At 54.2% G+C, this 14226-nt stretch overlaps 5 protein-coding genes across 5 annotated transcripts; 3 read left to right on the top strand and 2 right to left on the bottom strand.

Moving 5' to 3' along the window:
- Window positions 1–246: 246 nt before the first annotated feature.
- stt4 (1-phosphatidylinositol 4-kinase STT4) lies at window positions 247–6255 on the bottom strand (the record flags this gene model as incomplete). Its single annotated transcript, XM_056974290.1, has 5 exons — window positions 247–1812; window positions 1862–2678; window positions 2729–5970; window positions 6020–6197; window positions 6248–6255. The coding sequence occupies 5 exons, from the start codon at window positions 6253–6255 to the stop codon at window positions 247–249; spliced, it is 5811 nt and encodes a 1936-aa protein (XP_056839407.1).
- Window positions 6256–6851: 596 nt separating this feature from the next.
- Window positions 6852–8949, top strand: N7510_002362 (uncharacterized protein; the record flags this gene model as incomplete). The annotated part of the gene is made up of 4 exons (XM_056974289.1): window positions 6852–7398; window positions 7457–8049; window positions 8105–8264; window positions 8321–8949. Coding segments are annotated over 4 exons (1929 nt in total), but the record flags the coding sequence as incomplete, so codon positions are not given.
- A 411-nt stretch (window positions 8950–9360) lies between these two features.
- N7510_002361 (cytochrome P450) lies at window positions 9361–11044 on the top strand (the record flags this gene model as incomplete). The annotated part of the gene is made up of 3 exons (XM_056974288.1): window positions 9361–9804; window positions 9861–10922; window positions 10979–11044. The coding sequence occupies 3 exons, from the start codon at window positions 9361–9363 to the stop codon at window positions 11042–11044; spliced, it is 1572 nt and encodes a 523-aa protein (XP_056839405.1).
- Window positions 11045–11344: 300 nt separating this feature from the next.
- N7510_002360 (mitochondrial 37S ribosomal protein mS41) lies at window positions 11345–12082 on the bottom strand (the record flags this gene model as incomplete). Its single annotated transcript, XM_056974287.1, has 1 exon — window positions 11345–12082. The coding sequence occupies one exon, from the start codon at window positions 12080–12082 to the stop codon at window positions 11345–11347; it is 738 nt and encodes a 245-aa protein (XP_056839404.1).
- A 229-nt stretch (window positions 12083–12311) lies between these two features.
- kin28 (TFIIH complex serine/threonine-protein kinase subunit KIN28) lies at window positions 12312–13560 on the top strand (the record flags this gene model as incomplete). Its single annotated transcript, XM_056974286.1, has 2 exons — window positions 12312–12495; window positions 12527–13560. The coding sequence occupies 2 exons, from the start codon at window positions 12312–12314 to the stop codon at window positions 13558–13560; spliced, it is 1218 nt and encodes a 405-aa protein (XP_056839403.1).
- Between the last annotated feature and the right edge of the window lie 666 nt (window positions 13561–14226).

The raw sequence follows: 14226 nt of genomic DNA, 5'->3' as shown, positions 1-14226 counted from the left end.
GAGTCGTTTACGTCAAACCCCACGAGCGATAGATAATGGTCTTCCGATCCGCCCGGCTGGATTGCACTCGGCCGAAGGAAGAATCTTGGAGGAACAATGGAAATTATATGCGACGTGGTAGAGTAAGGGCGGGCGGGTGGAGTAGCTGAGGCAGCCACAAAGTCACATTCAATTGATTAACTATGGCACGGTAAAAAAAGTAAACAAATGAGGAAAGTTTAAAAAGTAGAAAGGTAAAAACACAATTTAGTACGGGATACCATTGGTCATCAGCTGGAACTGATCGTAGCCCTTAGTCGAGACGCTCATGTACGACTTCTTGACGAGTTCGCGCATGTACTCAGCGGCCTCCCTCTCGCTCTTATCCAGCACGAACCGGTCACGGAAGTTCTTCAGGGTCTCCGGCTTGAAGCACGGCAGGCCGCTATCCAGCATCAGAGCCACTATGTGCGACAACTTGGTGCTGTATGGCCGCGAGGCCAGGAACGCCTTGACAGCCAAGGACTCAAACCACTTGTAGGCCTGCGTGTTCGTTGGGTCCTTCGAGTGACCACCTCTGGGCAGGCCGCCGCTGGCGTGGTGCGCCGGACTCTGCGTGCCGCTCATGACGGCCACCATCTCCGAAGTCAGTTTGAAAGGTGCGCGCTCAAACCGCACGCCACCGGGGGCAATGTCGAAACAGAAGCCGAAGTCAATGTGGATGATGTGCCCTGCATCGTCGACCATGATATTTCCGTTGTGACGGTCCTTGAACTGCAGGAGGTAGGTAATGACTGAATACGCCGCCATACTCTTGACGAAGTTGGTGCGGGCCTCCTGGAAGCGGATAGAGTCCTCTCCGCCGTACTTGGACACAAAGTAGTCGTAGAGCCCGTTCACAGCCTCGCGTCCAAGCATGTCTCGAGAGATGGAATTGGGCAACACGTCGATAACGCCACAGCCCGGTGCCGTGGAGGTCACTCGGTACGGGAAGACCCAGACATCCAGGCCAACGCTATAGAAGATGCTTTGGAAAGCCGCGATCATCTGCAGGGCGAGCATGTCTTGACGACAGTCATCGCCCACTTTGAAAATGGCTGATTGCCAGATTTCGTAGGTCTCCTGGTTCGACTCCGAGGACTTGGCGATCAATTGTTTTTCCTCGGGTCCATGGACACCAGTGGTGGAATCGGTCGAGGCATCCAAGAGCGGCCGTGTTTTCTGGATTCGGAAAGTTGCCATGTATGGCGCCTTTGCGTGACTCTGGAGCGGCTTGCCCGATTTGCGATCAATGCCCACAACGATGCCATCAGGGTTGCTAGGAAGATAGACCCCGACCTCTACCTTGATCTTCCGCAATTCTTCCTCGATTTTCTCCTTCTTCTCGGGCTTGCTCCTCTTGATATATGGACGAAGCTTGCCAGAGACGTCTGTGATCTCGTTGAAGAACGAGAACTCTCTTTCATAGAACTCTCGCTCTTCGAGAGAGAAGCTGCCAATCAGAGTCTCAATGAATCGATCCAGTGTCGGTTTGAGAGGATCTGGCACTTGAGATTCCTCATCCTTGTAAGAGTTGGCTTTCATATTCCAGATCACCTGGTGTGCGAACAATTGAGATAGTTTGGCTGTTTCAAGGATATAGCGCTCGACATAACCCAAAGCGTCATACCGGAGGGCCTGGACCAACTGTGGAACAATATAGAAACGAACATCCATGGAATGGCTTTCCAAAGCCCGCATGGCATACTGCAAAATGAATGGGTGATTTCCGTAAGCAGGCAGGAAATAAGTCAGCGCTTCGATGGGGTTGACGGGCGCCCAGAACAACAGGTACTGTTTATGATTAGCTGGAACTGGCATTATATGGAGGAAGTAAACAAACCTTCAGCTGGAAATTAACGTCCGAAGCCAACGACGAGTCGAACATGATCTCAAGAGCAGACGGCTCGCCAATGACCTTATCGGGGAAATTGAGGATTAACCACCGAACTTCAGTCTGCAACTTTGCGGAGGGAAAACGAGCAGCGAGCTGGAGTGCCAATCCTGGATTCTCTGCCCAAGCAAGGCGGATAAAAGATGCAAGCCCGTCAACATTTTTGCTTCCGCTGCCATGCTTCTTTTCGGGCTCCAGAGGGAAAAGCCAGACTCGAAGGCGTGATCGTTCATTCTCGATGAAAATCTGGACGAGCTCTTGCTTCGCCTGCAAGGACTTGTAGGACTCGCGACCATTCACGGCGATGTTTGCCACGCCGCGCAACAGAGACAAAACGTCCCCGAGAATTTTATCCTCAGATTTGATCTGCAGTCGATTGCCTCCAAAAGACCATCGTGGCGGGTGTTTGAACCAACCGAGAGCAGCTGAGAGAATCTGGTCCTTGAGCTTCCAGGCCGCACCGCTGTTGCGAGGAGTGAGGTGCCTCAATACTGTCAGTCCGAAGAGAACGATACGGAAATGCACTTCTCTGGCCAGAGGATGGCCCTTGCTCTTCGAAAGACCCGCAGCGGTGCTGCTGACTAGGCGAATGGCCAGCTGCTGGTCCTGCAGGTTGCCCAGGCGGATAGCACTGAAGTGGCTTTCAAAGAACTGGAGAACACGTAAGTGTGGCGAAAGCGTGTTCTGAGCCTTCTGCTGCTTCCGCAACATCAGAGCCTTGTCTGTTGGCGAGAGCTCGATATTGGAATACATCGGGTCCATGTATCTTCAATAATTAGCAATTCCGAATTGAAATCTACCGGGAAAAGGACTTACCCAAACGATGGATCAAACAACCCTTTCCGGCGCTGTATACTCCTTTCCCACGCCTCAATCACCTCTGTCAGGATCCGTGGCTCCGTGCTCGGGTTCTCATGAATGACTCCAAGCCAAAGGGAGACTCCCAGCTTGATTGTATCTTTGGTAAATATCTGAAAAGGCAAAGCGACCAGATAGTGAATGACAGAAAGCCGAGGCTTGCTGGTACCACAAATGAGGCCGGCGGCTTGTCGTAGGGTATCTCTGACTTCAGTGAGAGGAATGTCAATCCCCTCGAGGCTTCGTTCATAAAGACGGGAAAGCTTGTATTCCAAATCTCCGGCAGAGGGCGCGAGAAGCTGCATCCCAGGTTTACGACCAAAGTTCAAAGAGGCGCCCCCTTCCCCTGGGGACATATCGGGACGTCTATATTTTTGGCGCGTTGTATACAGCGCCATAAAATCAGATGCAACATTAACGTCAGTGCTCTCGTGGTCGACAGATCCCAGTCGGGGGTCACTTTGCGGGATGACGGATCCCATTTCCAGGGCGAACGAACGACCCAGTGCAACATGGCCGTATCCGCCATCATCATCGTATTCACTGAGATAGGTCTGGAGCAGCCCTTTGACATCCAATGGAGCAATGTTCAAGACACTTGTGACCCATGCCCTGGCTCGTTCCAGGAATCGGTTCAAAGTTGTCTTTCTCAGCGCGTAGTTATCAGACAAGTCCACCCTGACTATGCCCATAGGCGAAACCAGTGAAGGCTGCCACTCAAACTCGTCAAGTTCTCCCTGTAGGCATGATGACCACATCACGGTCAAGATTTCAAGCAAAGCGAAGAGAGATTGCTTCTCACATAGCGCAGAAGGGCATTCCCGGATGATCTTATCAGCACATAGCACTGCAATGCTCTGAACTCGTTCGATGCGATGGCAGCATGCCACCAGGAACTCAGCCAGTTGGTTCGATAAGTACGAGGCCGAAAAATCGTCATGTTCTCCGGAAAGGGTGAGGAACAAGTAGGATTTGACCCCTTTCTCTGCAATAGCGTTCATACACATGACCATCTCCGGGGTGGCTAGGGCTGGGTCAAGGAAATAACTCAGGATCCTGGTGCAGTTCCCAGAGACCGCACGCAGACTTTCAACGAGCAGCACAGCATTAAGAAAGATGGCTCGCGGATAGTCAAGACGCTTGATGTCCGATTCACGACCAGGCAGTTCAGAAATCAGAGTCTTTTTCAGCTCCGTCGTTCGCTGGGGCCCCGAGCCCCGTCTGAGTACCGTGTTAAGTTCCACATCACTCTCTAGAGACTCCATACGGTCTTCGGCAAGCAATGGTGGAGAGTATTTCGCCAGCAGCCGCAGTTCCTTCCAATGGGCTTCGGCAATTTTCGAATTAAGTGAGATTCCATGAATGGCGAGGTTGAACCATGCATCCCGGAATAACGATGTGATAGATTCATCGTAATCGCCTGCAGACTCGGACAGCCCTGAGGAGACAAGCAATGCCAACGGTTTCAACAGAGGGGTAATGTCATTAGGCGAGAAAATAATTTCCTTGTGGCGTTCACTCTCCAGATCGGGAACATCGCCCTTGTTGACAATGCTCTCCAGTAGATGAATCAGGTAAAGTCTGCGGAGGGGCGAATTTCGCTCCAGGTTCACAGAGAGAGACGACATGGCACATTGAACTGCGTCCAGAATAATGTCCAAGCTTTTGTTGACCCCATCGACATAGATTCGGTTATAGAATTTGAGCAGAAGCTGGAACTCGGCCTGTCCGCTGCTTAAAGCTAGCACGGCAGTTTCCTGGATGATGTAGGCATCCACGGCCACATTGATCTTACCCACCTTTTGCAAAAGCATGGACTGCGCTAGGGCGCTAATCTTGTCGTCTTCACAACTATTTGCAACTGTCACGATGGCATGAACGACATTCCTGTGAGTGATCGTGTCTTCGTCACCATCGACAGGGAGAGAGATCAGGCTCTCAGTCTTCTGTTCGCGAGTGAGTTGATCCTTGTCTGCATTGGGACGGGGGCTCAGCGCATTGCCCAGAGAGTAAAGGGTGGTGATCACGGCATCCTCGGAAAGAATTCCCACCACCTGAGCCAAGCACCGGGCGGCGACGGCGACCACAGACCCGGTCGATATGCCACTCTGAATCAAGAACCGCAGGAGACTCTTTCTCCCCAATGATGCGCCATTGGAAGACATCCTTGCCAGGATTGCGGTGCATTTGAGAGTGGTCACGGCCAGCTCCGTGCTTGCCATCTGGTTGGCATCGATCAGGGTATCCTCAAGCCAGGACAGGAGAGTGTCATTGTTGGTTGCGTCTTCACCAAGGACCACGCAGTTCAAAAAGCCAACCAACGCACATCCTTTCACCGAGAAAGCAAGCCGTTGCTGCCACGGTGAGCCTACTTTGAGGTAGTCCGAACCGTCCTCGAGCAAGTGAATCTCCTCGCTGATAATGTCGGTGATCCGCTCAACCAAAGCCCTGTCTGTCTCGTCGTAGCTCTTAGCAATGCCGACACCGTTCATGTAATCGTCGAGAAGCTGGTCATCCGACAGGGTTTGCAGACCGATCAGAGATGCCGCGCAGGACTTGACAAACCGCATGAAGCCCTCTTGCACGAGCATCGCACTCAGCGGGCGACCGTGGGCGGCATATCGCCTGGTATACTTTCTCCAGTTCTTAAAGGCATTGTCTACGGAACTCGTGTTCCGGATGGTGGAGGAAGCCGTCTCGACTGCAATCATGAACGACTCCGACAACATGGCCCGCATGTGATCGACGATTTGGAGCTTCTCAATGGCATTCCAGACACCGGTAAATTTTGACGCGGCATCCAAAAAGCCAACCAAAGAGACTGCAACCGACAAGATTGTCATAGAGTCGTGCACAACACCCTTCCCACCAGACTCGGATTTCGAATATGAGAAGGGCGTGGCAGCCTTGACTGCCGCAGCGCAATTATTCAGATACGCATTGGCTGCATCCACGGCTATCTTCCGCAGAGACTGGTGTCTGGTGGCCAACGACAGAAGACCGAGAGTCAGGTTGTTGGTGAGAGCCTCGGAAGGGGACGGTTTTACGCTCTGGAGGAAGGGGGACGGCCGAAATAGCTGGCTGTGAGATTCGGGCAAGTATTGCGAGAGCTGAAAAGCCAGTCGCGAGGCGTGTTCGGGCTCATTCACCGATGAGGCGGCCTTGCTGAGAGCGAGCAGGACATCAAGTTCACGAATTCCCTAATGATGTCAGTTTCGCCTGGTGAGAGTTCCAGTCAGGCGCACATACCATCGGCACTCGGGATGCTGGAGCTTGGTCGCGCAAGACGCCATTCAGAGCTCCATCCTGGCGGGTCGGGCGCGACTGCTGGGCGAGGCGCTCCAGTTCGGAACCATCGCGGGCAGGCGACTTGACGGCCAAGGTCGCGAGCTTCTCCAGGGCAGAGCGCCTGATACCTGCAGCAACCCTGATTTGGTTCGTCAGTAGCAAACAACCGACTGGGCAAGGGAAGCATACCCGTCCATTATGAGTGAGGCTGGTGGGGAGGTTGGTGTTTGGGGGATGAAAAAAATCCGGGGAAGAAAGGGACGATTTCAGGGGATTGCACGTGTCGGACGAAGCCTAGGTCCGACAGCAGCTGTGTACCGGGCACAAGGTTGATCGGAGTATTTGATTATGTATTATATTATTATATGATATGGCATTATTACAATTATTCTTGGAATAGAGGATAACCGGATTCCAATCTGGATAGCTTAGGTGGTGTGCTAGCTTAGTTAGCTGGGTTCGATGTGATGGATTGTTGTCTCAGTTTTGTTGTTGAGCCTCATTGCGTCCTTCCTCTCCAGACCTCTTCCTTTCGCTCTCATTTGTCCCTTTCAGCCACACACCCTTCGGTCACATCCTTACTGCGCAGGACTGGTGCGATTTTTTGTTTTCATTCATGCAGCTGCGCCGCAGCGCTTTCCGTGACTGCGCTGCTAGGTAGCCATCCCCCCCCCCCCCCCCGGAGACAGCCTCGTTGCCTGCGGTGCTTCCATCACTACTCCAGAAATCATGGGCCCTCGCAACGAGAAAAGCTCGCACAAGCGGGGCAGGGTGAGTACTATGGCCAACCTAGAACCTTCGCCTCTATCATCCTACTCACTCCCTGCAAACGTTCCAGGCTAGCGCGGACTTGGATTCGGACCAAAAGAAACCCCGGCGCTCCCAGAGAATCTCTAGCCAGACCCATCCCCACGAGACCCCGATTGATTATCAATACCTGCCGACGCCGTTGACGAATCGAAAGGAAGTGACGGCCACTCCCCCCGCGAGCGCGAAGACCGCTCGTCAACGAACGCCCAACATAGAGCTGCTGCACTCCACTTCCTCGCCGCCCGGAGATACGCAGGCGTTGTCACAATACGTGTATCCGCCAAGGGCCTTTGCAGACGAAGTGGACGACGAGAATGCAGAAGGCGTCTGGGGTTATCTGCTTCCCCTCGATGACACGGTCGAGAACTCGCTTGTTTTGAAGACGCGTACCAATTGCGAGAACCGGGATACCAATGCTACAAAAGACAAGTCCGCCAAGCCGACCCAACGCTTGGGAAGAGAGCCATCTCGCAGGCAAAAGAACGGCCATCCACCGAGCGGCTACTTGGTCGGCCGTCACCCCGAATGTGGTAGGTACATGTCTTTTGCTATTTATGCTCGGGAAATCCGACAGCCAACCATTTTTAGATTTGGTTATCAACATTTCTACCATCTCCAATCGTCACTTCCTCCTTTTCTTGGAAAAGAAGGATGGCGACATAGTGGCTGTTGTGGAGGATCTCTCCAGTAACGGGACGTACGTCAACGACGCCCTTGTTGGGCGAAACCAGCACCGTGAGCTCGAACACGGGGACGAGATTTCAATCAGGGGCGAGTCGCGGTTTGTCTTCCGTTATCCTCGCTCTCGAGGTACGAATGGCTTCCATCAACAGTATCGGAAGGACAAGAAGCTCGGAAAAGGCCACTTTGCGACTGTGTACATCTGCTACGAACAGGTCAGCGGCAAAAAGTATGCGGTCAAGATCTTTGAGAAACGCGTGGGAGATTCGCAGAAAGCCCGGGATGAATCTTTTCAGAAAGAAATTGGCCTGTTGATGAGTGTGAACCACCCGAACCTTCTTTGTCTGAAGGATACCTTTGATGAAACCGATGGAGCCTACTTGGTGCTGGAGCTGGCCAACGAGGGTGAATTGTTCAATTTGATTATGACCAAGCAGAAACTCAGCGAGGCCGAAACCCGTCGAATCTTCCGACAGCTGTTCGACGGGCTCAAGTATCTGGTTTGCATGCCACTTTGTCGGTGCGTCCCTACGTATGGCTAACGACCATCATTAGCATGACCGAGGAATTGTTCACCGCGATATCAAGCCCGAGAATATTCTTCTTTCATCCTCGGCTGACAGCAAGCAAATGGTTGCGAAGCTGGGCGACTTTGGTCTTGCCAAAATCATCGGCGAGGACTCATTCACCACAACGTTGTGCGGTACACCATCTTGTAAGTTGCTCTGTTGAGTCCATGTCAGGCGCACCTTTCGTGCTTACTGCTTCTAGATGTGGCCCCAGAAATCCTGCGGCCGGGCGATCACCGCCGGTATACGAAAGGAGTGGACGTCTGGTCCCTCGGCGTCGTTCTCTACATCTGTCTATGCGGATTCCCGCCTTTCTCGGATGAGCTGTTCACCGAGGAGAACCCATATAACCTCGCCCAGCAAATCAAGATGGGCCGATTCGATTATCCCTCGCCGTATTGGGATTCCGTGGGCGACCCGGCGCTCGATCTCATCGACCGCATGCTCACCGTGGACGCCGATAAGCGAATTACGGTGGACGAGTGTCTCGAACACCCATGGCTCATCGGGGACAATCTCAGTCTGACCGACAGTACGGACGGACTGACTGGCGCTCTGGGCAAGTTGGACTTTTCGAAGCGCAAGGTCCAACGGGAGCGGACCATGCTCAGCAGCGTGAATGATGTAAACTACAGCGAACATGCTGAGGGCGGCAGCACCCCCGTCAAGGTCTTCCACAAGAACGAGGCCGGGAAGCGGGTGCACAATCGGCCGGCTAAGAAGCGCGAGGCCTCCCCGAGTGGTACTCGAGCGCCACACGACTTCATCAACCTGGGTCAGCACGGCGACCCGGCGCTATACGATGAGGAGCCCAGCAGTCGCTACCGGTGATTTCCTTTTGTGTGGGTTCTGTCTGTTTATTGTCCGAGTATGAAAGGTACATAGTGTGGCGGCTCTGCGGTGTTCTTTTTTGTGGTTCTGACGGAAAAGCCAGTTTCAGTTCGGCGCCGGATCTTCTTGTTCCCTGTGGCGTGACTGTGGTCCAGGCAGCCCCGATCATAATAATGAAAAGTATTCTTATGTGCAACAGGAGAATCCTGCGTAGTACTAGACCCTTACTAAATAACTATACTAGAGTCCCGGACCTCGTAGCATTACGTAGAACGTGGCCAACCCCTGGCGGGCCTGCAGCGAATGGCGGTGCAGATAATTAATTCCACTTTTTTTCCCCTTGGCCATCTTTCCTTCTTCACCCATCCATTGTCTTTCCTCTCCACCCCCTCCCCTCTCTCGCCCGCGACCATGGGTCTCTTCTCTAGTTTCCTCGACTCCTTCTGCGAGCACTGCTCCTCCCAGTCCATCTATACCCTGGTGGCAGTCGGCGCTTTGTCCTTCATCGCTCTCTCCGTCGTGATCAACGTTCTGCGTCAGCTGCTGTTCAAGAACCCTCACGAGCCCCCCGTTGTCTTCCACTGGTTCCCCTTTATCGGCAGCACCATCAGCTACGGTATCGACCCCTACAAGTTTTTCTTCAACTGCCGCGCAAAGTACGGCGATATCTTCACGTTCGTGCTCCTCGGCAAGAAAACCACCGTCTATCTAGGCACCAAGGGCAACGAGTTTATTTTGAACGGCAAGCTGCGCGATGTCTGCGCGGAGGAAGTGTACTCTCCGCTAACGACCCCTGTATTTGGCCGCCATGTGGTCTACGACTGCCCCAACTCCAAACTCATGGAACAGAAGAAGGTAAGTCCGAAAGACGCGCCCAAAACGACCGATTGCTGACGGGGACTTCTCGCTAGTTTGTCAAATTCGGTCTGACCTCTGAGGCGCTTCGTTCCTACGTCCGTTTGATCACCACCGAGGTGGACAATTTCGTCGAGTCCTCCCACTGGTTCCAGGAGCCCAAGGGCACCTTCAACGTCTCGAAGGCAATTGGTGAGATCACCATCTACACCGCGTCACGCTCGCTGCAAGGAAAGGAGGTTCGGGATAGGTTTGACTCGACCTTCGCGGATATGTATCACGATCTCGACAAGGGCTTTGCGCCAATCAACTTCATGCTGCCGTGGGCACCTCTCCCTCACAACCGCAAACGCGACGCCGCACAGAAGCGGATGACCGACACGTACATGGCTATCATCAAGGAGCGCCGGGAAGCCGGTGTTGAGAGGGACGAGGAGGATATGGTGTGGAATCTCATGTCGTGCGTTTACAAGAATGGCACTCCCGTCCCTGACGAGGAAGTCGCCCACATGATGATTGCCCTCTTGATGGCCGGCCAGCACTCCTCGTCCTCGACCGCTGCCTGGATGGTCTTGCGCATGGCCACTTGCCCCGAAATCATGGACGAACTGTATGAGGAGCAGAAGCGAGTCCTGGGCTCCGACCTCCCCCCTCTTACTTATGAGAGTCTGCAGAAGCTGGACCTGCACGCCAAGGTGATCAAGGAGACGCTTCGCATCCACGCGCCCATCCACTCGATCATCCGTGCCGTCAAGAACCCCATGCCCGTTGACGGAACCCCATATGTCATCCCCACCACCCACAACGTCCTCTCTTCTCCCGGCGTCACGGCTCGATCAGAGGAGTTCTTCCCCAACCCACTCAAGTGGAACCCTCACCGCTGGGACGAGACCACTGTGGCCGAGGAGGATAAGGATGAAGAGCAGATCGATTACGGATACGGTCTGGTCACCAAGGGCACGAACAGCCCATATCTGCCCTTCGGCGCCGGTCGTCACCGCTGCATTGGCGAGCAATTTGCCTATGTGCAGTTGGGCACCATTCTGGCTACCTTGGTGCGCCATTTCAAATTCTCCAACCCTCCCGACAGGTCTTCTATCCCGGACACGGACTACTCGGTAAGTCTCATTACTCATGTTCATATCTGGAAGATCATTCGCTAACTAAACATTAGTCGCTGTTCTCCAAACCCCTCGGCACGTCATTTGTGCAGTTTGAGAAGCGTGGATATAAAGCATGATTGGAATGGGCTACCCCTTTGCACTTAATGATGTCTCTTTTTCCTCCCCCCACCAGGGCCCCCTGAGCGATTCCACCAAGTTTAGATATGTGGAAAGATCGCAACCGCTGTAGATTAATCTTTTGTTACCCTTCGTTCGGGATGTTTATACTGTTTCAATGATAACCATTTAATATTGGTGAAGATGCCTTAGGCTAGATGATGTAGTAGGATAGTATAGTACAGTAGAAACAGGCCCAATAGCCCAGCTCACAACGGAAGAGATATGCTTGACAAAAGAAAAGACAGCTGTCATCAGCCTCACGCGCTCACCTTCCTCCGCTCTTCAACTCGCCGCTTGGCCTGAACCTCGACCCGGCGCCTCTCACCTCCATCAACCTTGTGTCCCCGCTTATCTTCCCACATCCCCTCCTGGACTTTGAGCGTTGCCACCGAGCCATTGCTCCCCTGTACGGGCTGCAGGAAAGGCCCTTTGATCATCGAGCCCCGGTGAATCTTGATGTGTGCGAACTTCTTCAGCGGCGACTCCGAGTTGTGCTCATATTTCGTTGCATCTGGAGGCAGATTGACGACCACCCGTCTCATGCCGGGGGATAGGGTCGCCGACGCAGACAGGTAGGCTTTCCCGTTATCCGGTTTCGCAGAGGCATCGGGAACTTCAACGACTCGCAACTGCGCTACGCCGTCGACGACATGCTCCAGGTCCCCTCCGGGGCCATGCAGGCCCTTGCGGAACTTCTCGCGCTTCCGCATCAGGTACCGGCGCTGGCGGGCGGGTTCAATGCCCGCTGCTCGGAGCTCGTTGGAATTGAGCGTGAAGAGTTTCTCCCACGAGGGCAGCTTGCTCGCGTGCTTGGACATCGAGCGGCCGATCAGGGTTAGGAAAGTCTGCACGTCCGGGACGAAGGGGGTCGGCGAGGGCACGGAAGCTGCTGGCCTGGCCGGTTTGTGGAATTGTCGGAGGCATTGCCTGGAGGTATTGACGGTATGGACTAGGCGTGATGGGAGGGCACCCAGCGGCGTGCTGCGCATCGCCATGATGATGTGCTTGGTGTCGCAGAGTCTTCTTGCCACACGACGGCTAAATAACAGAAATGGACGTGAGTATAAAGAGAGACTGGTGGTTCTCAGGTCGCGCGTATTGGACAGAAAAATCGGGGGGATAGGCCGGGATCAACGATAGTCCGAGCGTCCTCCACGCCAACAACAACATAATTCCCAGTGACTGAACTGCCATTCTCATTCCTCTCCTACTTTACTGCCCGGGATGGCAGCTTCTCCATTTGCCTCCCGCTCCCCTTCGCTGACCGTCCCATCACCCAATACCCTCCGGCTGAGAGCTTCGGCGGCTCAGAACGCATCTCAGACCTCAGTGGCCCGCCGGCCGCAGAATGCAGACCAAGAGCTTACGGAACAGCTGAACGATGAGGTGCGGCAGAAATACGTCAAAGGTATGCTTCATTGATGGTGTCAGGTTGCCAGGCTACATCGCTAACGATAAAACAGACAAGAGGCTCGGAGAAGGGACCTACGCCGTTGTATATCTCGGCCACCTCAAGGACGACCCCAGCTCTCCTGTCGCCATCAAGAAGATCAAAGTCAATGCGGAATACAAAGATGGACTCGCCATGGACGCCATTCGGGAGGTCAAGTACCTCCAGGAACTCTCGCACCCCAACATCATCGCGCTACATGACGTGTTCTCGTCCAAGGACCAAAACCTCAGCCTGGTCCTGGAGTACCTTCCACGCGGAGATCTGGAAATGCTGATCAAGGATGTCAACATCCACTACGGTGTGGCCGACGTCAAGGCCTGGATGGGCATGCTGGCCCGGGGAGTGTGGTTCTGCCATGAGAATTTTGTGCTGCATCGGGATATCAAACCTAACAACTTGTTGATCGGCGCCGATGGAGAGGTCAAACTGGCTGATTTCGGTCTGGCCCGATCGTTTGCTGACCCAAATTACAACATGACCCACCAAGTGATCACGCGGTGGTACCGCCCTCCGGAGTTGCTGTACGGCGCGCGCCAGTATTCAGGCGCCGTTGATGTCTGGTCCATGGGCATGGTCTTTGCGGAGCTTCTCATCCGCATCCCCTTTGTGGCCGGAAACACAGACTTGGATCAAATCTCGAAGATCTGCGAGGCGTTCGGTACGCCCACGGAGGAGAATTGGCCGGGAGTCACCCAGTTGCCCAACTACGTCCCTTCGGATCGGATTGTACCATTGCAAGGGCGCGAATTCTTCCTGCGACAGTTCCCCATCGCGGGTCCGGTGGGTGCTGAGCTGCTCATGTCGATGTGTGCGCTGGATCCGAGAAAACGCACCACGGCTCTCCAGGCCCTGCGGCACAGCTGGTGGGCCACTGAACCCAAACCGACCAAAAAGGACGATCTGCCGCGCAAAGCGGGTGGGGACAAGAAGATGGGCGATGACTTGACCCGACGGGGTGGCGAGCTGGACGATAGCACTTTCAAGAATGCGGCGCGCCAGTTAGATTTTGGAGCGAAGTAAGGACCCTCGGCTCGGACCCGACCCAATGGTTTCACACCTGGCGTCGAGGATGGTTTTCGTCGGAGATATATGTATGCAGGGACGGAAGGACTATTCAATAATGTCCATGACAAATGCCTCTGACAAATCCGGGGGACCTTGCATCCCGCTGGATACCTTGACAGGGGGTGGAACACGGGCCGGGAGGATGTGTGACAGGTCGAGCTGTCAGTTCGCCACGCATGTGTCAATAACTCCTGCAAGCCACCCCCGACCGTTTCCCCACTAGGGACTAGGGCGAGCTGTCGTGTCCCTTTTGCCCTTGCCGTGGACTATCGATGTCCCTGGCGTCTCTGGTCGCATCTCCAGGAGGACGGTTAAGCTCATCGCCCCCCGCCTGTTCTCTGGGATCGAGACGATGCGATTGACAGGTGCGCACTGGCGGGTGTGGGGCGATCAACCAGAGCGTCGGCTGCACATGGGCAATGCTTGCCGATCGGAGTTCGGCATTTCGCCGGGAGAGGGAGGACGGGACGAGGGATTGCCAAGGGAGATCACTATCTACGGATCAGGGACCAGAAGCAGGAGGGAAGGGCAAAAGCCCTCACGTGAGTATTCCTCTCCTCCCGGAGCAAGTCGAGGACGGTTACGACGGAGTGGGCAGTCAATCGTACTTTCTGTGGTGTT

This window comes from Penicillium lagena (genome assembly GCF_028827675.1).
Source record: "Penicillium lagena strain IBT 129212 chromosome Unknown utg000001l_segment0_segment0, whole genome shotgun sequence".
In the NCBI taxonomy this organism is placed as follows: domain Eukaryota; kingdom Fungi; phylum Ascomycota; class Eurotiomycetes; order Eurotiales; family Aspergillaceae; genus Penicillium; species Penicillium lagena.
Note: the sequence above shows the minus strand (reverse complement) of the source record. Positions and strands in the feature narration are given on the sequence as shown.